This window comes from Lissotriton helveticus, chromosome 10, assembly GCF_964261635.1.
Source record: "Lissotriton helveticus chromosome 10, aLisHel1.1, whole genome shotgun sequence".
Taxonomy (NCBI): Eukaryota; Metazoa; Chordata; class Amphibia; order Caudata; family Salamandridae; genus Lissotriton; species Lissotriton helveticus.
In genome coordinates, this window is record NC_136071.1 from 936,558,563 (window position 1) to 936,577,087 (window position 18,525).

At 47.1% G+C, this 18,525-nt stretch overlaps 1 protein-coding gene across 2 annotated transcripts in view; it reads right to left on the reverse strand.

The window, feature by feature from the left end:
- The window catches only part of LOC144785552 (peroxisomal carnitine O-octanoyltransferase-like), a 414,661-nt gene that overhangs the window by 182,409 nt on the left and 213,727 nt on the right, over positions 1-18,525 (reverse strand). Inside the window, exon 11 of one of the 2 annotated variants that reach the window (XM_078664397.1) lies at positions 10,032-10,082. The exons of the other annotated variant lie outside the window; for it this stretch is intronic. Coding sequence (XP_078520523.1) covers positions 10,032-10,082 — 51 coding nt within the window. The remainder of the gene's footprint in view (positions 1-10,031; positions 10,083-18,525) is intronic. 2 annotated transcript variants of the gene reach the window in all.

Genomic DNA, 18,525 nt, shown 5'->3' on the forward strand with positions numbered 1-18,525 from the left:
ATTTCATGTGTATTTCTCATATACCAACAAGCAATAATGCATAAAATGCGTGTTTACTTTTGCATTTAATTCATAGCTTAAGTGCATACAATATATATGACTGCAATTTTTCAGTATATTTGAAAATTTCGAAATGCATTTATGTATTTTGGGGTGGTAAGGTATACACTATACTCTATAGTATGTTGTACTATGTTATACTATGCATAGATTAGTAGATATGACCATAGTTAGCGTGGAGTGGGTGTCGTGTATTTCTATAGGTTCTGAATCAATCCCCCTATTCCTGACCCTATTCTGGTTAAACTACCTAGCTAGTCAACTAACAGTCAGCCCATGAGGCAAGAAATGCCCCATGATGCAGATACCGTTATCTGACGCAGTCACACTACGGCACAGGAACGTGTTATCTGATTAGGTCATAACGCTTGAGATCTAATTAGACAAGCGACATTCCTCCAGCCCCTGATAAGGCATACGACGTTCTCATAACAAATCAAACCTATGACAACCTGGATAATCCGTGCGGCCATTGTTTTGATTTCACAGAGAACTTTAGTAAAGAATGTGCTAACGAGCAAGTCGTATGACATCTTTATTGACGTACCTATGTCCATCCTTACGTCAATCCCGGCACCTTTAAGGTATAAATATTGCCGACCTTGCCCTATGCAAAGACACGCGTGGTGACAAGACGGAGCAGCCATACTTGCCGAAGCCGAGAGCAGAAGCAGACCCCGCAGGCAGCAGCCCCGCCTTCCTGACGCGCTGAGAGACGCGCTGCTATCTCAAGCCGAGAGACCCAGCACCGGCGCTTCCGGGTAGCCCTCGCAGGCAGCCTGGAATATCGAGAGCAGAGAAAGAGATACCATTCCTCATTCATCCTAACTTCCAGGTACAGAACTGAATAACCCCTCCTAGAGAATTCTTTAGTTATTCACTTGGCAAAAACAAACTTAACTTAAACTGTAACTTTCTATTCCCGCCCACGCATTAGACTTAGGTCAGGTACACGGGGTAGGCGTATTTAGAAACACCAGTTGAGTGCGTTTAGTCAAATGTATATGTGTATGTAAATATATTTTAATCATTTTAAACATCATATGGCTCAGAAACCATATCAATGTTTTTACAGTATTATTTTATACTATTGCTTCTAATGTATGCACTTTACTTAACTATAAGTATCGCAATAATATCGATCCATTTCTCTTGTACGAGAAAAGAGACTGATCAATAAATAACATCTTTTATTGAACACGCCCGTCTCTTCCTTTTCTCTACATTCTGATGAGACTAAGAATGCACGTACTGACTGAGTAAAATAATTGCCTTGTGCTCACACGACTCTTGAGATTGACTCTTGATTAGGGGAGAGCAAAGTTGTCATGTTCTATGGTTGTCAGAAACTAAATCCCTTCTTGTCTAATCAGGGGAGTTAATTCCTTCCTTGAACATTCGAGAAAGTTTCTAGCGAACTCTGAGCTTAGCTGGCAAACCCAAAAATGAAGTCTAGTATCGACAGTAGTAGACCTAGTTAACGTCTGGCCTAGGCCTTTACTGCTGTAGGTACTATTCCAATGCGCAGAGCCTATTGGGAAAATAGGAGCTACACTACACTGGAAAAACTAGCAGGCAAGGAGCCGCCACTGAGTATTTACTTGTAATCCAAAGAAAACGAAAATTAGGTAAGCAATTCAAAGGCTGTGTTTTTTTTACTAAATGCATATTTACCCATTCCTCTAGAGATTCTCAGCCTCCAGAATTCCTATTATCTGTTAGTATCTCCGCGTGGAATACCCAGTGGCAGCTCCTCCGCTAAGGTGGAGGAGAGTCGCCCCACTTCCTTTAGATGAAAAATAAAATGATAATAACAGCATGTTATTATCATTTTGTTTGTTCCTGCGGCGGGGTGGGCGGCTCTGCCCTCAGAGCAGGCCAGGGCAGGGCAGGGGGGGAAACAACCTTTACAACGTAACTTTTACAATGCACTACCATTACAACAAAACTTTTACAACGCAACATCCATTACATAGCATCTCATTACAACGCAACCATTACAACACATGACACTACAACGCATACCATTACAACGCATGTCATTACAACGCAGTAATTACAATGCATACCATTACAACGCAGTCATTACAACGCATACCATTACAACGCATACCATTACCATCCAACACTTACCCTACTGTTGCACCCCCTGGAGTTAGAATAGTAATTTTTACCCCTACACTATCCAACACTTACCCTACTGTTGCACCCCCTGGAGTTAGAATAGTAATTTTTACCCCTACACTATCCAACACTTACCCTACTGTTGCACCCTCTGGAGTTAGCATAGTCATTTTTACCCCTACATTATCCAATACTCATCATACATGCAATGTAATGTTATGCGTTGTAATGGTATGCGTTGTACAGGCAGTATGCGTTGTAATGGAATGCGTTGTAAAGGTAGCTTTTAAAAATTTGTTGTAATGGCATGCGTTGTAATGGATGTTGCGTTGTAAAAAATGCTTTGTAAAGGTGTGCGTTGTAAAAGTATGCGTTGTAACGTCATACAACCGGCAGCGGAGGAGTGGTTAGCCTACTCCAAATGTGACTCGATGCTTGGGTGGCCCTCTCTGGCCGGCCAAACATTTATTTATGCGCACTTTGCATGTTATGCAGCCTACATGGAGAACATGCCCAGGCCCCCATTCCCTGGCTGAATGCCAAACCACGGTGCTCAGACCAATCACAACGCTGCATTGCGGCGTTCTGTTTGGTCAGGGGAGAGTGGGTACTTCCTGGTTCCTGTTCCAGCTGCCAGGAGAGATACGGAGGCGATAAGATAAGTTTTTGTTTTATAGTTTTTTATAACATCACCCTACCTCCCCTGGTCCGTGCCTGCGGCCACTTGGAATACCACCATTACCTGCTAAATCCCCTGGAATTGGGAATACCTGTGTAGAAATCGAATTGCTGTGAAAGCTTCCACACAAACTCCCTTTGGAAGTGGTTCTAACACACTAATTTAAAACCTGCACTGAACAGCTGGTAAATGGGAGCACTCCACTGGCTTCCACAAGAGGCAGAGGTGGTGGGAAGGGTGCTGGAAGGGTAGAGACCACAGGACAAGGAGGACATCTCATACAATTTTACTTGCCAGAATTTCCGGACAGTAAAATCTTGTCGCCATTTGTAATTAGGCGAAGCAAATGTCCACATCGGAATTGGACTTAGACGACGAGGCAATGGCAGGCTAACTCTGCAGCTCCTGTCACCGTGGACCTTCGATACTGATTTGCATGCTTATTTTCACATGAACCTGGTCATCGGCAACAACTAAAGTGACCGTCAGGTATCGAGAATGCAGTTGCTTAGGGAACTCCCTGCAGCACCATTCAGGGACCTGTTTTGTACCGGGAACTCAGTGTCACCCCAGGCCACCAATCCAGCTGATCCCACAGTATGAAAGGAGAAACACTGCAACTAAATGAAGATAGTGTCTGTTTATCTCCCTAAGTTAGCGCAAGACCTCCTCAGAGCGCCGCACCGCAACTCCAGCATTGCCTCCCGACTTCTTTGGCTGAAAATATTGATCTGGTTCAAGGATCACCGCGCCAACATGCCTGACCTTAAAATGGTCCTGTTTTAATTCTCAGTCCATGGTACTTTAAATTGGGCACAAACATTAAACAAACATCGATCCACAATTCCAGCACAATCGCACCGCATGCAGACTATTATACTGGGTTTTGGATTCAAAACAGTTGTGCAGAATTACGATGGCCTGCCGATCCTGCCTGACCCCAAGATGGTGTTGCAGAACTCATTGTGAGCAAGGCTATAATTTGCTTCAGGCCCTCGTTTGCTCTCCATGGCTTTCACCCTTACTGGAACCAGGGTCTATCAGTGATTGTGAACTGATTTGTGCTGATCTATATTGAGGTACTTCTACTGTAAGACAGGGAGTGTTTGAGGATCACCACAGGTACCTTGATTTGGGTCTATTGATGTAATATTTAAAAGCTGAGGGCCCTTAATTCATCTTTTGATCCGGCCTCCACGTACGGCTCTGCAACTCGTGGTCTGCTATACTATGTTTAAATCCTCTCTTCCTACTGCTAGCTTCTAATTCTGGGTCACAACTGATCTGGGACATAACTATGTATACTAGTGCAATACAAATGTGCACCCAAATCTATCTGCTCAGATGGCCCACTTCTCCCTACACTATCTGGGCAGTAACTAAACAGCATACTATCAGGTGCGTTGACCTACATTAGCCAGTGACTTTTCTCTTTCTGCCCTTCTTGCTCCACTTCCTCTACCAACCGCTAGTTACTGAATACCGGCTGGCAGCTACCATCTAACATAATTTGTTTTCGCGCCTGGAAGCCTCAAAATCCCAAGCTACAATCTCCAAGCACCTCAAACGCCTCCAAACGCCACAAATCAGTTACACCATGGCGGAAAAAGACTCCAAAACATTACTAAAGTGCTCCAAAGCTGACCACCCGGCTCCAGAATCGCCGATAAAAGGGAAAACGGACATCAACGCAACCATGGAAATTATTCTAAAGAAGCTAGTTGATGTTCATTAGCTGGCCAAGTCTACTAGAACAAACACAGACGCCATGCAATTGGAACTAAGTACTATAAGGGCGAACATTAGAAATATGACTGACATATTCTCAAATGCAGAAGAACGAATCAGCACCGTGGATGATGCCTCCTCCAAAACAGAAAAGAAATTGAAATTACTCCGATCGTCCACAAAAACACTCCATATAGAGGTTGCAAAGCTGGAAGATAAGAACCACAGGGGCACCCTGCATATCTGGTGCCCTGGAGTGCTCTGAGGACTCTGATCTCTCCTGTCTTTTGTGTTTCTTCCTGGAGAAATGGGCTCCACAAATTACGGGCATAAATTTCACCAAGGATTTTGAGTTTGAACGTGCACACCCAGTTCCTTCTTTTAAAGCAGCCAAAAAATCAACAGCTTTTCAGATTGTCTGCAAACCACTCCATTTCCAGCATACATAACTGACCTTCAAATACATGCTCAGCCATAATCGCATTGCCTGAAACGGCCACAAAATAAACATTTTCCAAGACTAATCCAAAGCAACCGTCGAGACATGAAAAGGCTTCCTGGCCCTGCACCCTCTGTACAGAAACTGAACCTCCAATTCTCCTTTGCTGGCCCAGCAAAATTTAGAGTTCTGTTGGAGGGTAGCCATCACATCTCCACAGACACAAAAGACTTCTCTACTTTCCTGGCAGAGCAAGAAGACCGCTCCATGGAAGCCCAACATTCAGATTCCAATAACTGTAAAACTTAACACTGTAGTATTGATACACGCTAATGACTCTTGTTCGCCCTATCATCACTTATTAGCAGATAAGCGTCCGTTCCTTCTGTCTTTCTTGGTTCGATTCAATAAACATGCTGATTGATTGTTTATGACTCATTTACAACCTGCCTACACTTGTTGAGCTACACGTTGATTGCTAAGTTATAGACTTTACGCACTTGATTGTCAATTACTCCGTTTATTTACTTAATTGTTTAGAAGCCTTACCAGACATTTTCACTACACATAATCATGGATGCACTTCCCGCACGCATATAGGTATGAGGTATTTCTGTTAACAGGTGTTTCCGATAACTTTTCATAAACTTACTGCTCACCTCCATGCCGTTGAGTGTTCTACCATCTACACCATCTACGTCAGTCCTTGATTCACTGCACAAACGGCCAGTCTTGTTCTCAAGCTTACTGGTCTTCACATACCTTGGACACAAATCTCTGGTTGCTTTATACCGTGTTCTTATCCACGAAAAATACTCCATCATTACTTCTGCTTATGTGCTCAATGCATTTGTTAAACATAAGATTAATCATAATGACTTATAACTGAACGTCAAGGCTCTAAATCACCCAATAAAAAAATGCAAATTACTTTTTTAAACAAAAAGCAGATCTTATACTACTGCAGGAAATTAAAATTGGTCACAAAGAAGCTACCTCACTTAGCAACAAATGGACCTGTGAAGTCATATGCTCACTTGCTATAAGCAAAAAGAATGGAGTAATAACGATTATATCAAATAATTCTAAACTTACTCTATTTTCTCAGTCAAATGACGATGCTGGTAGAATAGTATTCATGAAACTCAACCATAATGCTAAATTCATTCACCTCCTCAACCTCTATGGTTCAAATGCGGACTCTCTAGACTTCTGGGACTCTCAGAGGGATATTCTTAAAACTATACCTGGCGACTAACTAATGATAGTGGGTGGAGATTTCAATCTCCCCCTTGACTTTGATCTGGATAGGCAATCTAAATCCACACACCATCAATCCAAATCCCATAAAGCCTTACTTAATCTCTGCACCAGAATTTAGCTGAAGGAATGCTGGAGATTACAACACTCTGATACCAAAGACTATACCTTTTTCTCATTTCCACATTCATCATACTCGAGAATCGACCATTTACTCATTTCAAGCGTTCACACTCACCTTATCCACCTGATAATATTACCACGTCTAGTCTCGGACCACTCTTGTATATCCTTAACAATCACGGGACTGATCCCAAACTAAAAAGTAATATTTGGCGTTTCATAGACGAGTCAATTAAGGACAATGCTGATAAGTCACTGTAGGAAGCAGCTCTGTATATACTATACCAAAGTAAGGTATAGTGTGCATAGAGTCCAGCGGAACCCCAAAGGCAGGCAGAGGTAAAAGTAGATAGCACCTTACTCTCTATTTGTTGTAGTGTGGTCGAGCAGTAAGGCTGTATCAGAGGGTAGTGTTAAGCATTAGTTGTACACACTCAATCAGCAAATAATATCACACATTCAAAAACTGAATTTCAGACCACTTGGTTTTGTATAAAAATATTATTTTAGTTATTTTATTTTCTAGAACCAAGCAAGCCTGCACAGGTAAGCAATAAATACTTTAAAGTAGTAATGGAGTTGTAACACAGTTTGGATTGCAGTTGTATATGCACTTTGTTTTGATTACAGTACTGTTACTGAAAATGCAATGCTTTGGAAATACAGTACATATACTTTGTATAGTCTTTTTAGTTAAATGACCAGTTGATTACTTTGCAGATTACTTTTCCTAAATAGTGCAGTATACCTGGGTACTGCACTGGGACTTTTCCTGTAAACAGGTGAGTAAAAGTGTTTTTGGTATTTAGTACAATTTTAACCCCTTCTGGCCGACACAAGCACTACCTCCCTGGTGCGGTGCACGTCCGTTGGACGTCGAAGCCCCGCCCACTCATTAATTCTCCCGCACTGCGGGAGAATTCGTGCCGTGGTTAAAGGGTTGCAAAGATTTCTTAGACTTTCCAACTCCACACATAAAAACTTTTAATTGAAAAACAGTCAATGTTATCCTATAGAGGAAAATAGTGTTATCGGTTAGCAGGTACGTAAATTGTTGTGGGAGTTGGTATTCTGGGGTTAGACTTAGGGGTCCCCCAGGGTCAAGGATGCACTCTTGTTACACCCTCAGCAGCACTAAGCGAGGCTGGGTGCAGAGTGCAGAGGCCCAATGTTATCCAATGTGGGATGGGGGCCCCTGGTTGGTGGCTGCTTATGAGCAGGCCACTGGGTTGTGGGAGCAAAGCTCCTGGACATAAGCTCAAGGCAAATGGGGGTTCAAGCCAGCACAAAAGATGCACCCTCAGCGGCACTAGGGCAGCCGGGTTCAGAGTGCTGTTTTGGCGTTGGGCACCCTGTAGCTTTCAATGGAGCATCTCCGGTTTGCAAACATATTGCAGGCTCGGGGACGAAGGTCTTATGGGTGCAACCACCACTTGGGGAGGAAAGTTGGGATGGTGGGAGTTGGTTAGGCACTGTAGGTTGGGCTGCCCAAGGCCGTGGGGCGTTGGGTGCAGGGATCTTCGAATCAGCTCCTGGTCGCAGTTGGTGGGACCTTCTGGTTTGAGGTTGCAGGCATCGGCTGGAGGCTTGAGGTAGGTCAGGGATTACGGATCTCGGTTAAGGATGGCCAGGGAAACCTCCTGATGCTGTTGGGCCACTCATCAGGTGCAGAGTGGTGTAGACTCACGGATCCTTGTGGAGCTAGAGTCAGTTGGTGAACAAATCCTGTGTTCACTGGACACAGAGTCTTTGGGGTGGAAGGCAGGCAGGTCCTCTGGGTTTTCTTGAGGTTGCAGGCTGCAGGACAGACTGGGATTTTGCTGGAGCAGGTTTGAGGTGCGGACAGGCCGGTAGGGCTGAGGCAAAATCAGTGTGCTTCCTCCTCTTGTTAGCTTCGGCACAGCTGTTCGGTCCTTCTTCTTCTCTTCTTCTTCTGGTTTCTTGTCTGAGGAAGCAAGGTTCAGGGGTGCCCCTAAATACTAGATTTAGGGGTGTTACAGGTAGGTAACAGGTTGGGAACCATGGGTCCCTTTCCTGGGGTGGGTACACCCCCTATTATGCCACCCTCCAGTGGGAGAGGCACATATGCCTCACCATGGTTGGCTGGGTCCCCCCATCTGCAAGATGGCGGCGACTGAGGGTTGTGCTTCCCCTCGCCTCGCCACCTGGGGGTGGAGTTGGCAGAGGTGGGCACACCTCTCTTCCTCACTTGTTTCCCCCGACGGTTCTCCCACCCAAATTGGTGGTCAGAACCAGTGGGGACCAGTTGCTGAAAGCAGCAAGTGGCCTGGGGAAGCTCACAAAGGCAGCAAGCCTTTGAAGCTTCCCCTTCGTGGACCCTGCCCATCCTAAGAGAGGAGGCTTAGCACCCTTTCCCAGGATGTGCATTGTTTCAGGCCCCCAAGAGCAGAAGGCTCTCGACCCAGGGGTCCAGGAACATGTCTGGTGGTGGCAGCTGAAAGCAGCCACTCAGCCTGGACACTAGTGTAGGTCGTTTTTCAGGGGGCATCTCTAAGATGCCCTCTGTGTGCATTTTTCATTAAATCCCACACGGGCATCAGTGTGTGTTTAATGTGCTGAGAGGTTTGATACCAAACTTCTCAGTTTTCAGTGTAGCCATTAACGTGCTGTGAAGTTCGTAATGACAAACTCCCAGCACCATATACTCTTAATGGCAGCACTGCACTTGCAATGTCTGAAAATGGACTTTGACACTGTAAGGGTACAGGGATCATGCACCTGTACCCTCACCACTTGTATAGTGCACCCAGCTAGAGGTGTGGCTAACCTAGGGCATGGTACACAGGGATGTGTGCTATGTCAACTCTTTACTTTGTTCTGCACCAAGACACGCAGCCTGCAAAGGCAGTGCGTGAGTGTAAATGTGCAGGAACTCTAAGGGTGGCACAGTAAGTGTGGCAGCCCTCAGAGGCCTTCCCTGGTCACAGTGCCCTGGGTACCTGTGGTAGCCATTTACAAGGGGCTGACCTGTGGCCAGAGATGCCAATTGGGTTTTGGTTTCAATGCAGTTTTAGGGAAAGAACATAGGCCCTGGGTACCTGATTAGCAGGAGCCCAGGGCACACTCAGTCAAAGCACATCAGCAGTTCAGCAAAAAGTGGGGGCAACCATGCAGAAAGAGGGCACTTTCTCACAGTCACACATCGAGAACACAATCCTTAACTATATCAAAGAAAATTCCTCCCCTGATATTCAGATAGATACCTTCCGTGGCTCACTAATAGATGTTCAGGCAAAGTTAAACACAACATATAATAAAAAAATAAGCTCTCTAGAAAAAGAAATAAAAAATCTGGAATCTCTCCACATGTTGAATTTTGACCCCAACACTCTTACCCTTTTAATGACTAAAAATATGAATACAATAAAGTACTGAGTGAGAAGGCGGGAGTCTGGATCAACAATTCATTAGTTTAAGACTTTGTGAGGCTAATAGAGAGTGAACAAGGTTAGCATTGTATCTGAAACACAAACAGAACCAAAAACAGGTTAGCTCCATTAAGGATAAACTGAATAATATTCAAACTGATTCAAAAGATTTTAGCTGTATTTAAAGAGTTTTATGAATCTTTATACAATGATGACTCTCACATCTCACCTGAATCTTGCAGATTCTATTTAGATAAACTTGATCTCCCTCAACTGTCCCCTGAAGACAGAGAGAAAATCAACTCTTCAATAAGTACAGACACAATATTACTAGCGATTAACTCTCTTAAAGTGAACAAAATCCCGGGACCGGACGGCTTTACAACAAACTTTTTGTAACGGGGGTGCGGGGTCTCGCCCTACTGAGGGGCACCCTTTAACGATATGCGACCCCCCCCCTCTTGTCTCCACAGCCTCCTCCTACCCCGGGATGGTCACCTGCAGAACGATATAGCTGTGACGAAGAGGACGTGGTAGGATGGGGTCCCTTTAACTGGACGGCAACCCTAAACGAGGAGGCGGAGCCTGGAGAGTCCGTAAAAAGCAGCAACAACGATCCACAGGTGTGTTATTACACCGGAGGAGCGGACAGAGTGCAGGAGAGCGGAGAGGCGGGAAGCAGTGAGACGGAGTGGAGCGTTGGAGAGAGCGGGGACAACGAGGCGGAGTGGAGCGGAGGAACGAGTTGGCTGAGTGAAGAGAACATTGCGGAGGAGGAGGAGGATCTGGACAGGCGAGGTCGGGACGCGGCGTCGTCGGATCAAGAACCCGAGGAGCCAACCACCAGAGCGTCTACAGGGAGAGCCGAGACCCGAGAGACAGGAGCTGGGAAGCCGGGAGGCCAACACCACGAGCCGCCCAGCCGTGCGCCAGGAGGTGTACGGCTAGCCGAGGTACGTGAACGGGTCCTGGGGTGGTGGAGGCGAAAAGGTAGACGCCTGACTTAGTAGCTGTGCAATCCCTCGAGACAACCCGCCCTCCGAATAGCGGATCACTTTAACTGCACGTACACTGACCCTGATATTCGTGCACTGTGTGTCCCCTTCACAACCCTCACTTACCCCTTCCTTCTCAACCATCTGTGACAGAAAGCAGAAGTATTTACTCTTCCTCTCTTCTGTTTCCCTTCTCGGCGGCCGGCGAGGGCGAGCACTACGGAGCCTCCGGAGCCCAGCAACAGCAGGAGGAGGAGGAGCCCCGTCCGGAGGAAGGAGGAGGGAGTACTCCGAAAGACCCGACAAGAAAGGAGCAGATCCCCACGAAAGAGCCATCCTAGGAAGAAGTGTACCGATGACTTGTTGTCTAGAATAAAAACTACTGCCACAAAAACACGTCTTCTTCCCATTCCTCGTCCCGCGGTTACATTGGTGGAGAATGCGGGCACCACCTCCGTCTGTTTAAACAAGATGGAAGCAGTAGTGCAAGCCCTGGTACACGGACAGGAACGACTAGAGAAAATCGCCGAACAGCAGCTGCTCTCAGCCGAAGCAGACCGGGAGTTCCTTAAAGCAGCAGTAGCCGCCCGCACCCTGGACCCTCCTGCCGCTAGCGCTTCAGTGGCCGTGGGAGGGATACCACATACCATTGGAGGGGTGTCTCTTCAAAAATACCAACCCGGTGAAGATCCGGACGCCTTCCTCCTTAATTTTGAGAGGGCGGCACGGGCCTGTGGCTGGCCCGGTGCGAAATGGCCATTCTTTCTTGCTCCACTGTTGGTGGGTGAGGCCCAGGCGGCCTACCAAGTGGCCAACCCGAGGGGGGAGACTTCATACGCTGATATCAAAAAGATTATTCTAGACCATCTGGGACTGGACAAAGAGGCCTACCGGCTAAGGTTCAGAAAAGAGAGGGGTGTACCCGGGGAGACACCCAAGACCCTGTTTGTTCGCTTAAAGATGGCCGCCGATAAATGGCTAAAACCAAACGAAAGCACAAAAGAAGAAATCATGGACCGCATTTATCTTGAGCAGTTCCTTGAGGCTCTTCCCTTCTCTACTCAACGGTGGTTAAAACAGCATCACGACTTAACCACCAGCCAGGCCGTCGAAATGGCCAATACATTTTCCAGGGCACCCCAGAGACCCCAAATGGTAGGGGAATCGGATAGACAGAAACACCTCTACAAACCGGAGAAGAAACCAGTGAAGATCCCGGATACAGGGAAACCCCGCATGTGGAAGCCAGAGCCTCTGCCACACAGCGGACCCCAGTGTTTTGAATGTGGGACCTGGGGACACATTGCCCGACACTGTCCTCGTCGAAAACAGGAAGAAGAGCCCATGGAAGTTGGGTATCTCCCCCGGACCGTGTTATACTCGGCAGAGATGGGCCGAGCATACAGAGTGAGTATGGGTATCAATGGTAATCCGGTAAAAGCCCTTCTCGACTCCGGATGCCGGCAGTCCGTGGTCCAGGCCCACCACGTGCGCCCCCATCAAATCGTCCCCCGAGAAACCGTGTATATCCGATGTGTGCACGGAGACGTAAAACCGTATCCCGTAGCCATGCTCCCCCTTGTCCCTCAAACGGGCTGCCCTGTCAGAGTCAAAGTGGGTGTCTTGTCTTCACTGCCGGAAGACCTAATAATAGGAACCGACAACCCGGCTTTTCTTGACATGTTTAAACAGAGCATCACACCCGAACGAAAACCCATACGACCCTCGCAGAAACAGAAGGCAGTGCCAGCCTTGGCATCTTCGGATCCCTGGGTGATAGATCGGAGTTTTCAGTTCGCCCAAGCTAACGATGCCACTTTGATGAATGCCTGGGAGAGTGCCCATCAAACGCAGGACCAGCGCCCCCTCAAGTATCCACGCCTATACATCAAAAACAACCTGCTATACCGACAGGGGAAGGTAGACGACCCCGAACAGTTGCTGGTGCCTTTATCCTTTCGTGAACAGGTGTTGTTCTATTCGCATTCGCAATTAGTGGCAGGACATACCGGAGCTGAAAAGACTACACAGAATTTGTTAAAATGTTTCTATTGGCCCGGTATATATAAAGACGCGATGGTGTATTGCCAAGAATGCGACATTTGTCAAAAACGGAACATGACCCGTCCACCGGCTGTTCCGCTACAACCTCTTCCGATAATAGGAGTCCCATTTGAGAGAGTAGGGATGGACCTCATCGGGCCTCTCCCCAAGACAAAAAAAGGCTACCAATATGTCTTAGTCGTTGTAGACTACGCCACCAGGTTTCCCGAGGCATTCCCGTTGACAGCGACAAGAACCAAAAACGTAGCCGACAAAATGCTGGAGTTGTTTTCTCGAGTGGGCTTCCCAAAAGAGATACTAACAGATCAGGGAACCCCCTTTGTGTCACGCCTAATGAGAGAAGTGTGTGCCATATTACACATACACCAGATCAGAACGGCCGTCTACCACCCCCAAACGGACGGCCTAGTGGAGCGATATAACCGCATGTTAAAAACCACCCTGCGAAATTTGTTGGAGGTGAACGGGGCGGAGTGGGACAGATCCTCCCCCTGGCATTGTACGTCATTAGGGGCCAACGACAGAGCAGCTTAGGCTTGTCATCTTTCGAGCTGCTCTATGGGCGACAACCAAGGTCCCTGCTGGACATGACCAAGGAAGCATGGGAGAGGGAAACCCACGAAGAAGTGACAAACACCCTGGAGTATGCCAGAAATCTTAGATCAAAATTGGGCAAATTACGTGACTTGGCGTTCGCCAACTTGGAAAAAAGCCAAACGAAACAGAAAACGATCTACGACAAAGGCAAGAAATGGAGACGGCTCTCAGTCGGAGACTGGGCTCTGGTCCTTTTGCCTTCCTCAACGCAAAAGTTTAGAGCCGAATGGAGCGGACCATACCAAGTGATAGAAACGATCGGAAACACCAGCTACAAACTACGGATACGTGCAAGAACCACGCAAGTATATCACATCAACCTCCTAAAAAAGTGGCTCGGAAGACCCCCGGTTGAGGTGAATCTAACAGAGTCGGAAACGCCTAGTCCCTCCAGCACCCTAAGGAGACTAGTGATTAACGAGGACTTGACGGTAACGGAGAGAGAACAGCTAGAACAGGCCTTGCAAGGACATGCCCGTGTTTTCTCAGACATACCTGGAAAAACCCGACTGGCCGAACACAGTATTCACACGATGCCGGGGAAAATCGTCAAAATCAAGCCATACAGGATCCCGGAGGCTAGACGGAAGGGGATTCAGAAAGAAGTAGAGGAGATGTTGAAACTCGGCGTGATCCGCCCTTCCCATAGCGAGTGGTCGAGTCCAATAGTGCTGATACCGAAACCTGATGGAACGAGAAGGTTTTGCATGGACTTTCGGGCTCTGAACGACATATCCACATTCGATGCCTACCCCATCCCCCGAATAGACGAACTCATTGAACGATTAGGAGAAGCAAAATACATCAGCACGATCGACCTTACCAAAGGTTATTGGCAGGTCCCCCTTAAAGAGGAAGATCGACATAAAACAGCGTTCACCACGGAAACTGGGAGATACGAATTCACGGTCCTACCCTTTGGCCTGCATGGGGCTCCTGCCACCTTCCAGAGGCTGATGAACAACGTGCTGAAGAACATATCGACCTTTACGTCCGCGTATCTTGATGACATTGTCGTCTTCAGCCCGGACTGGGAGACCCATCTGGACCACCTACATAAGCTGTTCGACACCCTCGCCCACGCAGGGTTGAAAATCAACTCAAAGAAATCCAAGATTGGGTTCCACAAAGTAAAGTACTTAGGGTATGTCCTGGGTCACGGCTTGATAGAGCCCCAAATGGAGAAAGTAAGGGCCATAGCCGAGACCCCTTTCCCGAGAACCAAGAAGGAATTACGGGCGTTTTTGGGCCTCATAGGCTATTACAGGCGTTTTATCCCTGGATTCGCAAAGGTGGCAGCCCCCCTCACTGACGCTCTTCAAACCAAAGTGAAGCAGGCTGACCTGAGAACACCCACACCAGGCATGTCGGAGGCGTTCGCCTCGCTGAAACGAGCGATTACCTCTACCCCCGTTCTCACCTCCCCGGATTTCTCCCGGCCCTTTTCCCTGCACACGGATGCGTCGGACTATGGTGTCGGGGCTGTCTTGTCCCAAAGTGGTGCGGACGGATGTGACCATCCGATCCTATTCATCAGCAGTAAGTTGTTCCCCCGGGAACTCAAGTATCCGACCGTCGAGAAGGAATGCCTGGCCATCCGGTGGGCGGTGGAGAAGCTATCTTACTACCTGAGGGACGGCAGTTCGAACTGTACACCGACCATGCCCCTCTTCTCTGGATGGCCCGCAACAAATCAAGGAACGCGAGGGTTATGAGGTGGTTCCTCGCACTGCAGCCTTATGTCTTCAGGGTGCACCACAAAAAAGGAACCGACAATACCGGTGCTGACTTTTTATCGCGGAATCCACTTCCCGAACGGAAGTGTTCAGGGGGGATGGTGTGTAACGGGGGTGCGGGGTTTCGCCCTACTGAGGGGCACCCTTTAACGATATGCGACCCCCCCTTCTTGTCTCCACAGCCTCCTCCTACCCCGGGATGGTCACCTGCAGAACGATATAGCTGTGACGAAGAGGACGAGGTAGGATGGGGTCCCTTTAACTGGACGGCAACCCTAAACGAGGAGGCGGAGCCTGGAGAGTCCGTAAAAAGCAGCAACAACGATCCACAGGTGTGTTATTACACCGGAGGAGCGGACAGAGTGCAGGAGAGCGGAGAGGCGGGAAGCAGTGAGACGGAGTGGAGCGTTGGAGAGAGCGGGGACAACGAGGCGGAGTGGAGCGGAGGAACGAGTTGGCTGAGTGAAGAGAACATTGCGGAGGAGGAGGAGGATCTGGACAGGCGAGGTCGGGACGCGGCGTCGTCGGATCAAGAACCCGAGGAGCCAACCACCAGAGCGTCTACAGGGAGAGCCGAGACCCGAGAGACAGGAGCTGGGAAGCCGGGAGGCCAACACCACGAGCCGCCCAGCCGTGCGCCAGGAGGTGTACGGCTAGCCGAGGTACGTGAACGGGTCCTGGGGTGGTGGAGGCGAAAAGGTAGACGCCTGACTTAGTAGCTGTGCAATCCCTCGAGACAACCCGCCCTCCGAATAGCGGATCACTTTAACTGCACGTACACTGACCCTGATATTCGTGCACTGTGTGTCCCCTTCACAACCCTCACTTACCCCTTCCTTCTCAACCATCTGTGACAGAAAGCAGAAGTATTTACTCTTCCTCTCTTCTGTTTCCCTTCTCGGCGGCCGGCGAGGGCGAGCACTACGGAGCCTCCGGAGCCCAGCAACAGCAGGAGGAGGAGGAGCCCCGTCCGGAGGAAGGAGGAGGGAGTACTCCGAAAGACCCGACAAGAAAGGAGCAGATCCCCACGAAAGAGCCATCCTAGGAAGAAGTGTACCGATGACTTGTTGTCTAGAATACAAACTACTGCCACAAAAACACGTCTTCTTCCCATTCCTCGTCCCGCGGTTACACTTTTACAAGACGTTTTCTCACACACAACTCTCTACGTTACTGGGACTCTTTCACCATTTTGCATACTCTAGTGCTGCTTCGGGAACGGCTAGCGAAACTACTATAGTTGTAATACCCAAGGACGGCAAAGTTTCTTAATCTAGCAAAAAAATACAAGCTGATCTCCCTTATTAATTTAGATGCCAAGATATATGACAAAATCTTATTTAAACGCCTCGAGCCTCTCCTCCTAGATTGATTGGCGGTCCACAGGTGGGCTTTATGAAAGGTAGAAGGCCAAATTATGGCACACGATTGCTCTGCCATATACTAGAAAGAGCAAAAACATTGAATTCTGAAAGGGTGGCCATCACACGATGCCTTAAAAGCATTCAATAGGGTTTCCCGGGTCTTTCGTAAGAAAATCTTAACACAATTCAACCTCAGAGAAAGCTTTATCAATTTGGTGATTTGTATGATTTCCTTAAACTCACTACTGTGTTTCCAAGGCCAATCCACACTTTCAAGTGCCCTCCCTTCCTAAATTGATTGTGGTTGCCAATAGATAGAGTCCCCAGGTCTCAAGATACTATAATCTACTACAACCAAACTCTTCTTGTTGAAACCGAGGCCTACTCGAGAAAGAGAATATGAATACTTCACTGATCCATGAACATCGGAAATTGATTTGGAAATCGGTGGTCTCCCATAAAATGATAGCTGCACTCTCTCAAACCAAGTTCTGGCTCCTTCATCGAATTGTTTGGACCCCTCTTGCCTTCATAAAGTTGGTCTGACAGATGATCTAAGTTGCTGGAATTGTAATAAAATAATTGGCTATTTCACACATTTACTCTTTACTTGCAGAGCGATGTTTCGTTCTGGGTCTAGGGGGCATATTACCAAGGGCCTTATCGCCACTTTAGCAGGAATTTTTCCCGCTAAAGCGGCGATAATTTAATCGCACTATTACCTAGCTGTCGCCAACACCAGTTAGCGACAGCTAGTAGGAGATAGCGAGCTTCTGGGGGCACACTTTGCATTTCAGCGATATATATCGCTAATGACATGCAAAGTGGGCGTGCCAAGATGTTAGCGACTGGAAACAGTTGCTAACATCGCTAACTCCTATTACCAACTTTTGGAAATAATCGCGCTAAGCGCGAATATCTCCAAAAGCTAACGCCTGCCCAAAGTTGTTCTTAGCCATGTTATCCAATGGTAGGTGGATAACATGGCTAAGAGCATTTGCTCGGTAATGCATGAATATCGCTGACTTTTCAGCGATATTCATGCATTTCGGCCGATTTTTATCGCTTAGGAGATAAACCTTGATAATAGCAAGGCTCCTAAGCGATAAAAATAGGCGCAGCACGGCGATATAAATGTAGCCGCTAACCAAGCTTAGCGATATTTTTCGCTTAAGCTTGGTAATATGCCCCTAGGTTTTTGGGTTCCTCTCCTCATTTTTTGTTTTCCGGATTACACGTGAGTTCCAGTCGATAGTTATGAGTTTTCTTGAACCTCGCCTAAAGTCTTACTCTGACGCATGCACACACAACGGATGGCCGCCTCTCTTCTGCCAGAGGATCTTATGACAGTTCGACAACAGTGAACCTTGATCTGTGTATACTGTTCAAGGTATTACTTGAACATGATGCCTTTTGCTTTGCTCCTTTGAACCCGATATGTTTTGTAAATCTTTAATTGTATTATCTACATTCCTTACAGGTGACATCTTACTCTTTCAACTGATCTTTTTTATAGCCTTTTGGGCGCATACACTTTACTACAGTCCTCTTCGACTATTTCACAGAGATCCATGTAATTTTGTTAATGATTTCCTTTTACCTCCTGTTTATTTTTTAACTTTGACAGAACATTCATGTAGGCAAGTGACCTTTGTATTTCCTTTTCTTATTCTTTCATGAGATTATGTTTATATGTTTTCTATATACAAAATTTCAATAAAACTTGTTGAAATCATAAAAAGTATCCCACACGGGAATTTCCATCTCACCTAACTTGTAATCAGGCCATTAATGCTACGCTAGCTCTTTCATACAATCTTGCAAATCGCATCTACATCTGAAATTGAAAGACACCTCCTGCATGAATGGGGAAAAGTGATATTGTCACCCACTGTCATGACCTGGATTATTGTATTGTTCTTTATATACCTCACGAGTGGGGAAAGGCAAAGACCTAGATGTATCAT